Here is a 12274-nt window from a genome sequence, read left to right as displayed (position 1 = left end):
CTTGGGATTATAACAAAGTTGTTCATTTGACAGTATACCTGAGTGATGAAGTGAAATGGAATAACCTTTATTCCACTTCTAACCCATAACCAGGCGATGCAGAATGCTAAGTGTGTGGAAGTTTCCACAGCAATGACAGGCATCACCTTGACCTGAAAATAAAACATTATTGGTGGTAAAATTAAATTATTTTGAGGATTTTTTAATAGCATAAGGGTGAGAGTGTGGAAATGGGTGCAAACTAAATTATAGGTGATGAGAACTGCCTGTATGTGAAACTGACTTGTTTGAGTTGGGTGAGTTTCTGTAAAACTGGCTTCAAGAGTGCACTATTCCTTTGAAAAAGACAATGAATTGCTCAGTTTGACACGGCTGAGTCATGTCATCCACCACCTGAGTCACATCATGCACAAACAAATGAAATTTCTCAATTTGAGCCAGCTGAACAAAGCTGTTGTACAAAGGTGATGAGCAGCTGACTTAGTTGTGTGTCAAGCTGAACACATCCAACGGTCTGTTTTCCTGTGTATTTCCTTACATCATAATTCTAATCTTTGCATTTGATATAGTGCCTTATCAAGTCTATGAGATGTCTTAAAGCACTTCACGCTCCACTTCCAAAACATTATCTTTGCGTAAAAATACTTTTTTACGGAAAATTAGTTCACATCTTGCTCTGCTCCCCAGTCTCGCTGAAGGTTTGATGGTTTGTATACATCGTGCTTTACTGCACCTCTAGCTTTTGGTTAGTTATGCGAGCGCTTAGTCTCCTGAAATTCCACATTATATACCTGTTTCTTATCATTTAAAAGACCTGCTCACATTATCACTGAAAGTCTTCATTCCTCCATAGGAACAAGCCTCATTCTTCCTGTTAACTGTTGCAAATGCTGACTTCAACTGCAAAACACACAGTCATTACACCTTACAGTAAACCTTGTACAATGCTTTGAGACCTCCCAATATGAAAGGTGCTACAATAAATGTAAGCATTATTATCCTACAATACATTATTGCACTGAAATGCTGTTTTTTTTCTTTAAAAATATCATTGCCTACTTTAAAGTTTCACAAGCTGAATACTTTATTCTGATTTTTGCATATTTTAAAAGTATCAATGAGTATCGTTCGATGATTGAAGAAACTACTATATTTTAAAACTTGTCCCGTTTGTAACAGTGGAACTCTGCAGAGGTACCAGTGTGGTGACAGCACTTTGCTTCATTTATACTGTGAAGAACTGCAGGATCCGGTGTTAGGTTTGATTTGTGTGTTGAAGAGCAGATTATGTGATGCCTGTTGAGTTCTTGAACCATTGAATAGACTGCCCGAGAGCTTTTAATGGGTGATTGGGGAATGGAAATTTAGGCATTGAATTTGTTACTGCCCTCGGGCTCGGTGGGGGCACGGGTGGAGGAATTCAAATTGATTTCGAACTTCTGATTAGTGTCCACCCCCTCCTAACAAGAAATTAAATGTGTGTAGATGTTGGTTTAGAACAGCATTGCCCCACTGTGCTATGACCCCCCCCTCTGCTATAATCCCCTCTGCTATGAACCCCCACCCCCCGCTATGACCACCCCTCCTATGACCCCACCCCTCTGCTTTGACCCTCTCTCTGCTATGACCCCCCTCACTGCTATGCCCCCCCCTCTACTTTGACCCTCCCTCTGTTATGACCCCACCCCCCCCCCCCTTCTGCTATGACTCCCTCATTGCAAAAAACTGAGTAACCACTGTCCCTGATCACTTGGATATGGCATGATGTGAAAGTCCGCCAGTGTTTTGTTGAACACTGTGGAAAGTTGACTCCACTGATTCAGGAGAGAAGCTTGGGGGGGAAAACATACTGAGAAACTTCAAGCCACATCTCAGTACAGATGATTTGTTTTCATATCCAAGTCATACTTAGAAAAGTATGGTGTGAAGTAAAGGGTATTGTTAAAAATTCCATTAGTGGTTACAGATTCTTGCTGTAACTGTTTTCCTGCGTCTAACTGGTTTGAGATGCTATGATATGCATTGCAGAACCGCATATTATAACTGAACTGTGGACTGTTAACACCATCTACTGGTTGTGAATTGTCAGCAATTATGTTGACAGTTGAAAACTAACCGTCTTAAAAATAATTTAAAAATTATAATAATCCTTACATTTGATATAGCACCTTTTATGTCTCAAAGTGCTTGATAGGATACACCATAAAAATTACTTGACAGTAATTATCTTTGAAACATTTTGGGATATTTTAATGTTATATGTTGGTGTTTGCAGTGAGACGACTTCTTCAAACAAGTTTACTAATTAAGTAATTTATTTAAAGAAATTGTTACTTTTAAAAGAACAGAACCCATGTAAATGCATTGCCGAACATTTGCTGCAAAATAAAATGAGGAATTTGAAATCATCCAGTAACAAAAATGTACTTTAACACAAAAATGAAAATAATATATCACAGCTGAGGGAAAAAAGCAAATTGCATGTAGGAGTACCTCATTGACCAAAGACTTGGAGTTCTATATAAAACAAGCATTGCACACAGCTTCACTGGGTAAGAACTCGAACTGCTTTCCATCTTTAGTGTTTTACAAATTGATTTGTCTCATGTCTACTCTGTTGTAAAATCTACAGTTGTAATCTTCTCCACATCTTTGGGTTCATTGCCTTTTGCCAATGTGAAGTCACTCTGGTTCAGCCTGCTCCCACACTGCATTAATGAACCAAAGACCCTGTTTTTGTCTCGAAGGAAATAATGAAGCATTATTGAGCTCTTGTCACTATCGATACCCCTAAAAAAAATGTATGCGCTTCAAAATAATTTGCAGTGTGCATATATATTTTTAACATTGTGTGCTGATCACATTTACAGACAGGGTTGCTTGAAAAAGGGCGAGTTTAGTTTAGAAAAATATAGAGGCTCAGAATCTACCATAGGATAATTATTGTATTTACTCGGAATCAAAGGCAACACAGATTTCAGAGGCTGGAGAAAAATCCTGTAACGCTTTTCTAATGCTGTTGATTCTAAGGCACAGCCTGATCTTATACATACGTTTTAGTAAGAAAAAAACACTGTAGATTTGAGTAAATACAATAAACACCGCTTAATAGTACCAATCCATCTCTTAAAACTGGGCTATATGTTAAATGTTTTACCTTCCTCCAACAAAACGTCCCTGTTTAAACTTCAGGCAGATTCACCAGCAAGAGGGAAGCCATCAGCGGCTCAAGCAAGAGCGGCACGGCATCAGCGGCTACTCTAAACATAATATAATATACTATAATATATATAAATATACTCGTGCTCATTAACTCTCCAATTCCGATAACCCTTTGGACTGTCTTTTCATGCAATTTTTAAAAATACAAATTGCTAAGCATTTTTATAAGGGTAGAGATATTAATTAAATTTAAAATGAATGAATGAAATCACTAATTAAATTAAAATTATGAAATGTTTTAAAGAGACTGAATTGATGCCTTATATCACCTTATATCCATGACTACTTTAGATCAGTGAGCTTCTACATAACAGCTTACCTCCTGCAGCAATTAATATACGATTTAAAATTACACTCATTCTCAGTGAACACGCAGCAATGTTTGATGGATTGTATGGAAAATGTATCGCGATAGTTTCATTTCTTTGGAGTAATTATGCCTTCCAGTTGCACCTATAATAAGAAAAGAAATCTGTAATATCTTCTATATTATTTTTTAAAATATGTTTTCAGTACAGAAGGAGGCCATTGACTCATTATGTCTGTGCCCCTCCAGCAATATTAACAAATCACCATTTATTGAGTGCACCCACTTTCCGGCTCTTTCTCTGTATCCCTTAATGTTTTTCCTGCTCAGGTGTTATCCAATTCCGTTTTGAATGGATTTAATTGATTCAGCCTTAATCACAACTTGTAATGAACTTTAAACCTGAAAACCCCTCAGAATCAAGAAACCGCTTCCCTATTTTTTCAGCTAACAATGCTGAGACTCGTGCCCCCTCTGTCACCGTATCCTCCAATTAAAGGAAGTTGTTTTTCCTTATGTATAATTATATTTCTCTATGGATCATCACAATCCTGAAGACCTCTACCATAATCCCCTTTTAGTGTCCTCTGTTTTAATCNAAAAAGCCCCAATTCAGCCATAGATTCCAGGCCATCATTGAGAATGTGCCCATAAACTATCCACAGCAGTCACTGCTCTAAAGCTATTGCCAACATGGTAGTAACCTCAATCCATAGGTAATTCATTGAGGCTTTCAAAACTATAATGAAATGGCCTTGTACCAATATGAATAAAACTGATTTAAATGGACATAACACGACTTAAAACAGCATTGACTTTTGTGAGTGATGGATGGGAAAGAGCATCGACATGGAGGACTGCTAACCGAAGAGATGATTGCTACCCAACGTGAAAGAAGTAAACTAGGAACCTTGCAAACGCTGTGTTAATTTCAGTCTCCCCATATTCGGATCTTGTTTGGGTGACACACCACAACCAGCTACAGAACCAGCAAAGCCAACAGGTGATTCATTTGGGAACTTAATAATAATAATCCTTGCATTTGATATAGCGCTTTTCACATCTTCTAGATGTCTTAAAGCGCTTCACAGAATACACTGTAAAGTGAATTGACTGTATATTTGTGGGCGAAACGCGCAACCAATACCGCACAGCAATGTCCCACAAACAGTCATAGATTGAAAATGACCAATTTATTATTGTTTTTGGTTTGGGAGGATTATTATTAGGCTCTGTGTGGAGTAAGGAAATTTACCCAAGGTTTCGCCCTGACCTGCCGGGAATTGAATTCAGCAAAGCGAGTGCTCTAACCAATGAGCTACAGGACTCCTTTCCAACTAAGATTGAGAACTGATCACTTGTTGAATATAGTACATCATCCCCAATGGCTGTGATGGCATGGAACTGCAGCCATTCCCTGACACTGTGTGTGAACTAATTCCTGAAATGCTTCATCCGTTTATTTTAAGTGACATAAAGTGGAATATTTACAGTGATCTACCTAGCCACCATTCCCGATTTACGATTTTCAGAAGTGAACACTTAAAAACGCATGATCTGAAAGTTACGGAGAACAAAGTGTGAAGAGAGCCCCAACATATCGTGTGTTATTGTCAGTGTAATTGCTCCTGGCAGCAAACTGCAAACAGGAGCAAAGCTTTTGCTCACCTTAAGCTGCTGATTAGTTCGTTTGAGAAACTGTATTTCTTCAGCGTGTTTCTTGTCATCCACTTGCCGTCTTTCATTCTCTCGCTTTTCTATTCCTTCACACTTTGCTTTCTGTTCGTTCACCTGTCTCTCCAGTTCTTTCTTTTCTACTTCCAAATCAGCGATCTGAAAAGGGAAGGAGAATTTTTTTAAAAATTAAATAATGATAATAGTTTGGTCACTCAATCCACGACTGTTTGTGGGACATGGCTGTGCACAATTGGCTGCTATGTTTCACCCACAAAATATACAGTCGATCCACTTTATGGTGTATCCTGTAAAGCGCTTTGAGAAGTCATGAGAAGTCATGAGAAGGCGCGGTATCAAATGCAAGGATTATTATTATTAAACCCCACATCTTGCTCCTTTAAGCATTAAATCCAGGAAACAGATTTGCTGTATTTTACTGTTGTCTGTTTCCACATAAAGACAAAGGAGAAAAGGTCATTAAAATATCTCTTTGCACTGAGATAGGGACATTCTAGGATAGGGACATCCAACCCTCAGCTTGGGTCCAAATCCTTTACTGTCCAGCATTCTAGGATAGGGACATCCTCCTGATGTGAAAAGCATTATACAAATGCAATTTGTTGTTGTTGTAGGTGCTTGGAAGCAGAAGCTTTATGAAGAAATATGTATTTAGTGGAAGGCCTTGATTCCAGTCTGGCAAAATGCAAGTGTTAGATATTTTGGTAATTTCTAGATTCTGCTCTGATCAGATTTCACACAGTAAGATATTTAAATTTCAACTTACTCACTGCCTAAACATTGTGATAGTGTTTATTTATAAAATATGCCTCATTATTTACACAAGTTAATGAGTTACATCTTTTAACTAACTCCAAGCCTCTACCTTTTTCTCCATGTCTGCCTTGCCCTCTTCCGCTTGTAAGGCTTTCCTCATCCCGAAGGCCACACTGCTTTCGTACAGTGTCTGATAGGCAGAGATGGTCATACGGATCTCATCACGGACTCGCAACAAGAGCAGCCCACGTTCTGCACAGTTAATGGTGACCTGCCGAATCAGTTCATCTGTGAACAAGGAAACAAGGAAATTTGGCTGATTGAGCCTGCTCCGCCATAGCAGAGCCTGCTCCGCCATAACACGAAACGTCACTCACATAAAACATTCTACTCTCAAATAGTCTTCTCTTTTGAATATGGGGTGATGGGTGACCATTGCCCAGTGAGGGTGTCAACGAATTCTTTCTCTGCCCCAGAAAATCAGTGGGAGAAGTCAATCGAGGGATTTAAGAGAGAGGTTGAGAGACACTTGGGGTGTAATGTTATTGAAGGATACGGCAGGGGATTGGGATTAGGGGAGGTTGTAGTGGATGGGCCATAGAATGGCTATGGCGGAGCAGGCTCAATCAGCCAAATTTCCTTGTTTCCTTGTTCCTTCTGCAGGGGTACCGCTCACCAAAGCACTGTGAGTAGAGCTCCCTGCGGACTGGGCAGATGCCGGTCTCCCGAGCCTGCCTCTGCTGCAGCTTCAGGTCCAGTTGTTCCTGCAGGTGGACGACATCGATACGTGTGCATGGATTGCTGGAGACCTGCTGCACCCAAAGCTGTCCGTTCTCCGCCCATTCTCTGCAGCACAACACAAAACCCAAGGCTTGATCCAGTGCAACCGCATAATGTGTTTGGCTTTGTCTCTGCTTTTTCAGATCCTTGTTCTTACCTTCAAATGCCTCCAGTCTTGTCCCCCCCGACCACTTCAGCAACCTACTATGGTCCCACTCATCCATCATCCACTGCCAACTCAGGATTCTGCATGTCCTCATCCATTCCTCCCCAACACCTGCAAGTAAGCTTTCAGCACTGACGCCCCTGTTCTCTGGCACTTGTTCCCCAAATCCCTCTACCTTGCTTCCTCCCTCTTTGATTTGAAAACCCATCCAAAATCTGATTTCTTTGATTGTAAATGTCGTCATCTCCTACCTACTTATCCTGCTACTAACTGCTTGGAGACATTTTCCTACATGAAAGGTGCTTCAGAAGTGCGAGTTTGTGCTGCTGTAACTCCGTTTCTTCGCTTTCCCTTGTGGTCTCCCCCTCCCACAAGACGTTTCACGTAAGAGATGAAGAATTGCAATGACTCTTTCGCTCAGCAAAAGCACTTAATGCATTCATGCACTTGTTAACCAAGGCGCCCTAGGGAATAAGGCTTCAGCTCGAGATCTGATGGTATAGTTCTACAAAGAAAGTGAGACACAATCTGGGTAAAATAGCATATCCTCACTCTGTTCCCAAATCTGACCTATTTTGGAGGGCACAATGCCCCTCAAAGGTTCCAATCGTCTCATGGTCTCACTTTTTAAGCAAAGTCAATGACACCAATGCTCTTTCAGGGTTTTTGCGAGTTAGAGAAGGGGAAAGGTTGCATTTATATAGCGCCCTTCAGGCGCGCCAGTGTTTCAAAGGCTTAACAGTGGAGGAGCCTGACACCAAGCTGGGGAGAGGGAGGAGGTGACCTTAAGTTCTATCTAAGAGGATGGTCTTCAGTCTTAATCCAAAAGAGGGGATGGAGGGGGAAGGCGGAGGGATTGGGGGAGTGAGTTCCAAAGCTTTGGGGTGTAGTGGCTGAACACAATGTCCCAGGTTTTCCTTGCCCTTCCTGAGTTCAGTGGCCACCCCAGTACTAAGTGTGCACATGGGGACATCGGCTGAGGACAGATTTGGATTCAGAGCTTATGTCCTCCAGAGCTGAACAGCTTTCATCACCAATTTGGCGGAGATACTGGGGGATTGCTGGTGAACCAAGTCCTGTCACGAGACAAGATCTGCAGAGAAGGGAGAGGGGGGAAACCGGCAACAATAAAACAAATTAGGTACCAAAAGGTTTTTATTTTCAGGCCGATTTTCTCAAACATTCCTAAACAACGATTATGAATGACAATCTGTCATATTACCTGGGAGGCAAGATTGCATTTAAAATCTCCTCTGTCTGCCTGCTGACATCCTCTAAAAGGGGTTTGGCTTTTGGAGGGCTTGGGATGGGTGATGTAGACAGAGGAGGCTGGGGAGTCACTTTCAAAGCACGAGACTGTAACAGACCAAAAGCAAATCAATTAATTGCACATCCTCGGACTTGCATTTACTATTACTATTATTACTATTATTAATAATATTATTATTATTATTGCTATTACTGTTTGGTCATTCACTTCATGGCTGTTTTTTTTCACGTCCTCCCGATGTGAAAGGCGCTATACAAATGTAATCTTGTTGTTGTTGTTGCATTCATCGCAATAGAAGATCAAATTCCTGGCATTCCAAGAATATAATTTAAAAAATAGACACAAAGTAGTTAATCATTTTCAGTACTGAAGAATGAAAGGCAATATCTAGAATGATATTGGTCAATCTATTCATTGTATTCAGGATTTGGAGCATGTTATAAGGAAATTATTGGTACTATTAAAGGTGGTGGTTCTCTTCTGGATTTTAATCATCTATATTCATACAGAAACAGCCCATTTGGCCCAACTGCTCTATCCTGGTGTTTATGCTTCAAATGAGACTCCTCCCGCCCTTCCTCAACTTTGCCTATCAGCATAACCTTCCATTCCTGTCTCCCTCATGTATATCCCTCATTCTAGCTTCCCTTTAAATACATCTATGCTATTACTCTTTGTCATTCACTTCATGGCTGTTTGTGGGACCTACCGGAGTACAAATTAACTGCCATATTCGCTTACCAATAAACAGTCACTACACTCAACAGTTAATTACTATGAAGAGCTTTGAAATGTTTTGACCCAAAGTAATAATGTTTGCATTTGATATAGCACTTTATCAGGTAAAAATATCACAGAGTTTGTAAAGTGTGTATTTTGTAGGTGAATGCGGCAGGCAACTTGTGCACAGCAATGTCCCACAAACAGCGATGAAGCAATTGCGCAAATGTCAGCCTCGACTTTGAGTTCGAAGGCCTGAGGTGGAGCTCACGGAGCTTGGTGTGGGAGAGGACACAAGCTCCAGAATTCTGAATAATCTGTAGTTCATGGAAATAGGGAATTAGCGTAGTTGAGCATGGACACGATGTGGAATCCTTTAGCGTATTGGTCATGGAGTCCTGTAGCGTAATAGTTAGCGTGCTCCGTCACACCTTTCCCTCCACTCACTCTTCGAGCCCCTGCAGTCTGTTTTTGCCCTGACTGCCCACAGCACAGCACAGAGACAGCGCTTGTCAAAGTCACAAAACATTCTCTCTATCTGTGACTAGGGCTCCCTCTGCCTGCTCGTCCTCCTGGATCTCTCTGCCACATCCGACACAGTCGATCACGCCATCTTCCTCCATTGGCTCTCCTCCCTCATCTACCTTAGTGGGACCGCACTCGCATGGTTTGCGTCCTACTTAACCAACCGCCTCCATTTCATCTCAGCAAATGGTTTCTCCTCCCGCCCCCAGCCAGTCACCTGCAGGGTACCCCAGGGCTCCATCCTTGGCACTCTTCTTTTCCTTATCTATATACTCTGGGCGAGTTCATCCGCAGACTTCTACATGTATGCGGACGACACACAAATCCTACTTTGCCTCCTCCAGCACCAACTCCAGGTCTGCCGATGTTCTATCAGCTTGTCTGGCAAACATCAAGGCCTGGAAGAGTGTAAACTTGCTGCTGCTGAATATGGACAAGACGGAATCCATACTCCTTGGCTCCCATCAACATCTTCACTCCTGCGGATCTAAATTCCTCAACCTCCCTGGGCTCTACCTCAGACTCACCGAACCAGTGCGTAACCTAGGCATCCAGTTCGACTCCCAACTGTCCTTCTTCCCTGACCAGGACCGCCTTCTTCCACCTCCACCACATTGCCCACCTCCGACTGTACCTTACCCCAAATGCAGCCAAAACCCTTGCGCCATGTGTTTGTCACCTCCCGCTTGGATTACTCTAACACACTCCCCGCTGGTCTCCCCAGCTCCACCATTCACAAGATCAGCTCATTCAAAATTCTGCCGCCCACATACTGACCCGAACCAAACTCCATATCCACATCTCACCAGCTCTGGCCCAGGCTCCACTGGCTCCCCATCACCGAACAGATCGACTTCAAGATCCTCACTCTCGTGTTCAAATCCCTTCACTCCCTGGCACCTCCCTCCCTCTCCAACCTCCTCACCCCCCAATTCACCACCAGCCACCTCCGCTCAATTGGCACCGGTCTCCTGCTCGCCCCTCGCACCCTCTGCTCCACCATCGGAGGTCACGGTTTCAGCCGCTACAAACTCTGGAACATTCTCCCTCAATCCCTCTGCTTTCCCCCTCTCTCCCCTCTTTCAAGTCCCGCCTGAAAACTTCCTGTTCGACCGTGATCACAGCCACCTCCACCCTCCCCCCCGGCTCCGCCACAGTTAAGCGCTCTGAGACGCTACCCTGCATGGAGGGCGCTATGTAAGTGCAAGTTCACAAGTCTCTCAAGCGAGAGGACCTGAGTTTGGATCCTGAGCAGGGTGAACCCTTAACGTTCCTCACTCCGCACGGTCTCTGTTGACCAAGCAGTCAGCGGGAACCCGGTCGTTATGGCGGATTGCTATCCAGGAGTAACAATCCTTTCAAAACAAATAATTAAATAATAATAATTTGGCCACTCAACTCGATCTACGACTGTTTGCGGGGACGTCGCCGGGGACGCAATTGGGGCTGCCGTGCTTTGCCCACAAAACACACGGTCACTACACTTTGCAGTGTATCCCGCGAAGCGCTTTGAGACGCCTCGAGGGAGACGCGATACAGGCGCCGGGTCCAAACGAGAGAATTATTATTATTATTATTATCAATGTTAGCAAAGCAAGACAGCCCCCAGCGAGTGAGGGCGACTGTATCAGAGTGGAGCAAATTCCCCCCTCCCCTCTCCCTCCCCCCATTCCCCTCTCCCCCCCCCCCCCCCACCCCCCGCGGGGAGGGACCTTTGTGGACTTTTTCTCGGTGTTGCGGCTGATGAGCAGCGGGTGGTCGTATTTGAGCAGCGAGTCCACGGGTGGGATCATCCTGCGCTCCCGGCTTTTCCCGCCTCTCCCTGTCTCTCTCTCTCTCTCTGTTGCTGCGGCTCCAACGCCGCCGCCGTTGCTATGGCAACGGATCCATTCCCCACTCCCCCCCTCCCTCCCCTCACCGGAAGCCGGCGGTGCAGCGGTGACAGCGCTCCGGGGGGAAACACCGGCCCCCGGACACATTAAACCGCGGACCGATAGAGTCACTGCCCCCCCCCCATTAGAGTCTCACAGCCGCCCCCTCCCCCCCATTAGAGTCTGACAGCCCCCTCCTCCCCCCCCCATTACAGTTTCACAGCCGCCCCCTCCCCCCCCATTACAGTCTCACAGCCCCCAGCCCTTTTCCCCCCACCCATTAATGGTATCAGAGCCCTTTATACCCAGGGATGGTGTCTGGATCTTTGCCTTCAGAGATGCCTTTTCACACGGAAGCCCATCGCCGGATCGCCCCATCGCCGCGTCGCCCCATCCCCCCATCGCCCCATCACCCCATCGCCGCGTCGCCCCATCGCCCCATCACCCCATCGCCGCGTCGCCCCATCGCCCCGTTGCCATGCTTAAATCTCCCAACCAGACAATTGGGAACTCCACATATAGAGTCTAGGTTTAGGGACATTGAGCTCACGGTCTGGACTGGCACATGGGGGGGGGGTGGAGGTGAAGAAGGTGGCTTTCCTCCAGATTTGATGTGAAACCAAGGTCCCGGTGGTCCGGTCAGGTGGACATTAAAGATCCTATGACGCTATTGGAAACGAGAAGGGAGTTTCTCCTGGTCTTCTGGCCAACAATCCCCCAATAAAATAATTGCCCACAAAACGCACTCCACTTTAAAATAATAATAATCCTTGCATTTGATATTGCATCTTATCTCGTCGTTGAGATGTCTCAAAGAATTTCACAGAATATACTTTGGCTGAAACGCAGCAGCCAATTGCACACAGCAGTCTCCCACAAACAGTCATGGATTGAGTTAACAAATTATTTTTTTGAAGGGATTATTACCCCGAAAAAGCAAACTAACAACTGGGTTCCTACTT

General features: G+C 44.1%; 1 protein-coding gene across 2 annotated transcripts; it reads right to left on the bottom strand.

The window, feature by feature from the left end:
* Positions 1-2297: 2297 nt before the first annotated feature.
* Positions 2298-11334, bottom strand: dnali1 (dynein, axonemal, light intermediate chain 1). 2 transcript variants are annotated; one of them, XM_042338924.1, is made up of 6 exons: positions 11154-11334; positions 8149-8282; positions 6657-6826; positions 6090-6268; positions 5198-5362; positions 2298-3675 (listed from the first exon to the last, which is right to left on the bottom strand). In XM_042338924.1, the coding sequence occupies exons 1-6, from the start codon at positions 11232-11234 to the stop codon at positions 3640-3642; spliced, it is 765 nt and encodes a 254-aa protein (XP_042194858.1). In that variant the 5' UTR covers positions 11235-11334; the 3' UTR covers positions 2298-3639. The 2 variants fall into 2 exon arrangements, with proteins under 2 accessions (XP_042194858.1, XP_042194857.1); XM_042338923.1 differs by lacking the exons at positions 8149-8282; positions 11154-11334 and having other exon boundaries at positions 6657-7413.
* Between the last annotated feature and the right edge of the window lie 940 nt (positions 11335-12274).

This window comes from Callorhinchus milii, unplaced genomic scaffold (genome assembly GCF_018977255.1).
Source record: "Callorhinchus milii isolate IMCB2004 unplaced genomic scaffold, IMCB_Cmil_1.0 Scaffold10, whole genome shotgun sequence".
In the NCBI taxonomy this organism is placed as follows: domain Eukaryota; kingdom Metazoa; phylum Chordata; class Chondrichthyes; order Chimaeriformes; family Callorhinchidae; genus Callorhinchus; species Callorhinchus milii.
Note: the sequence above shows the minus strand (reverse complement) of the source record. Positions and strands in the feature narration are given on the sequence as shown.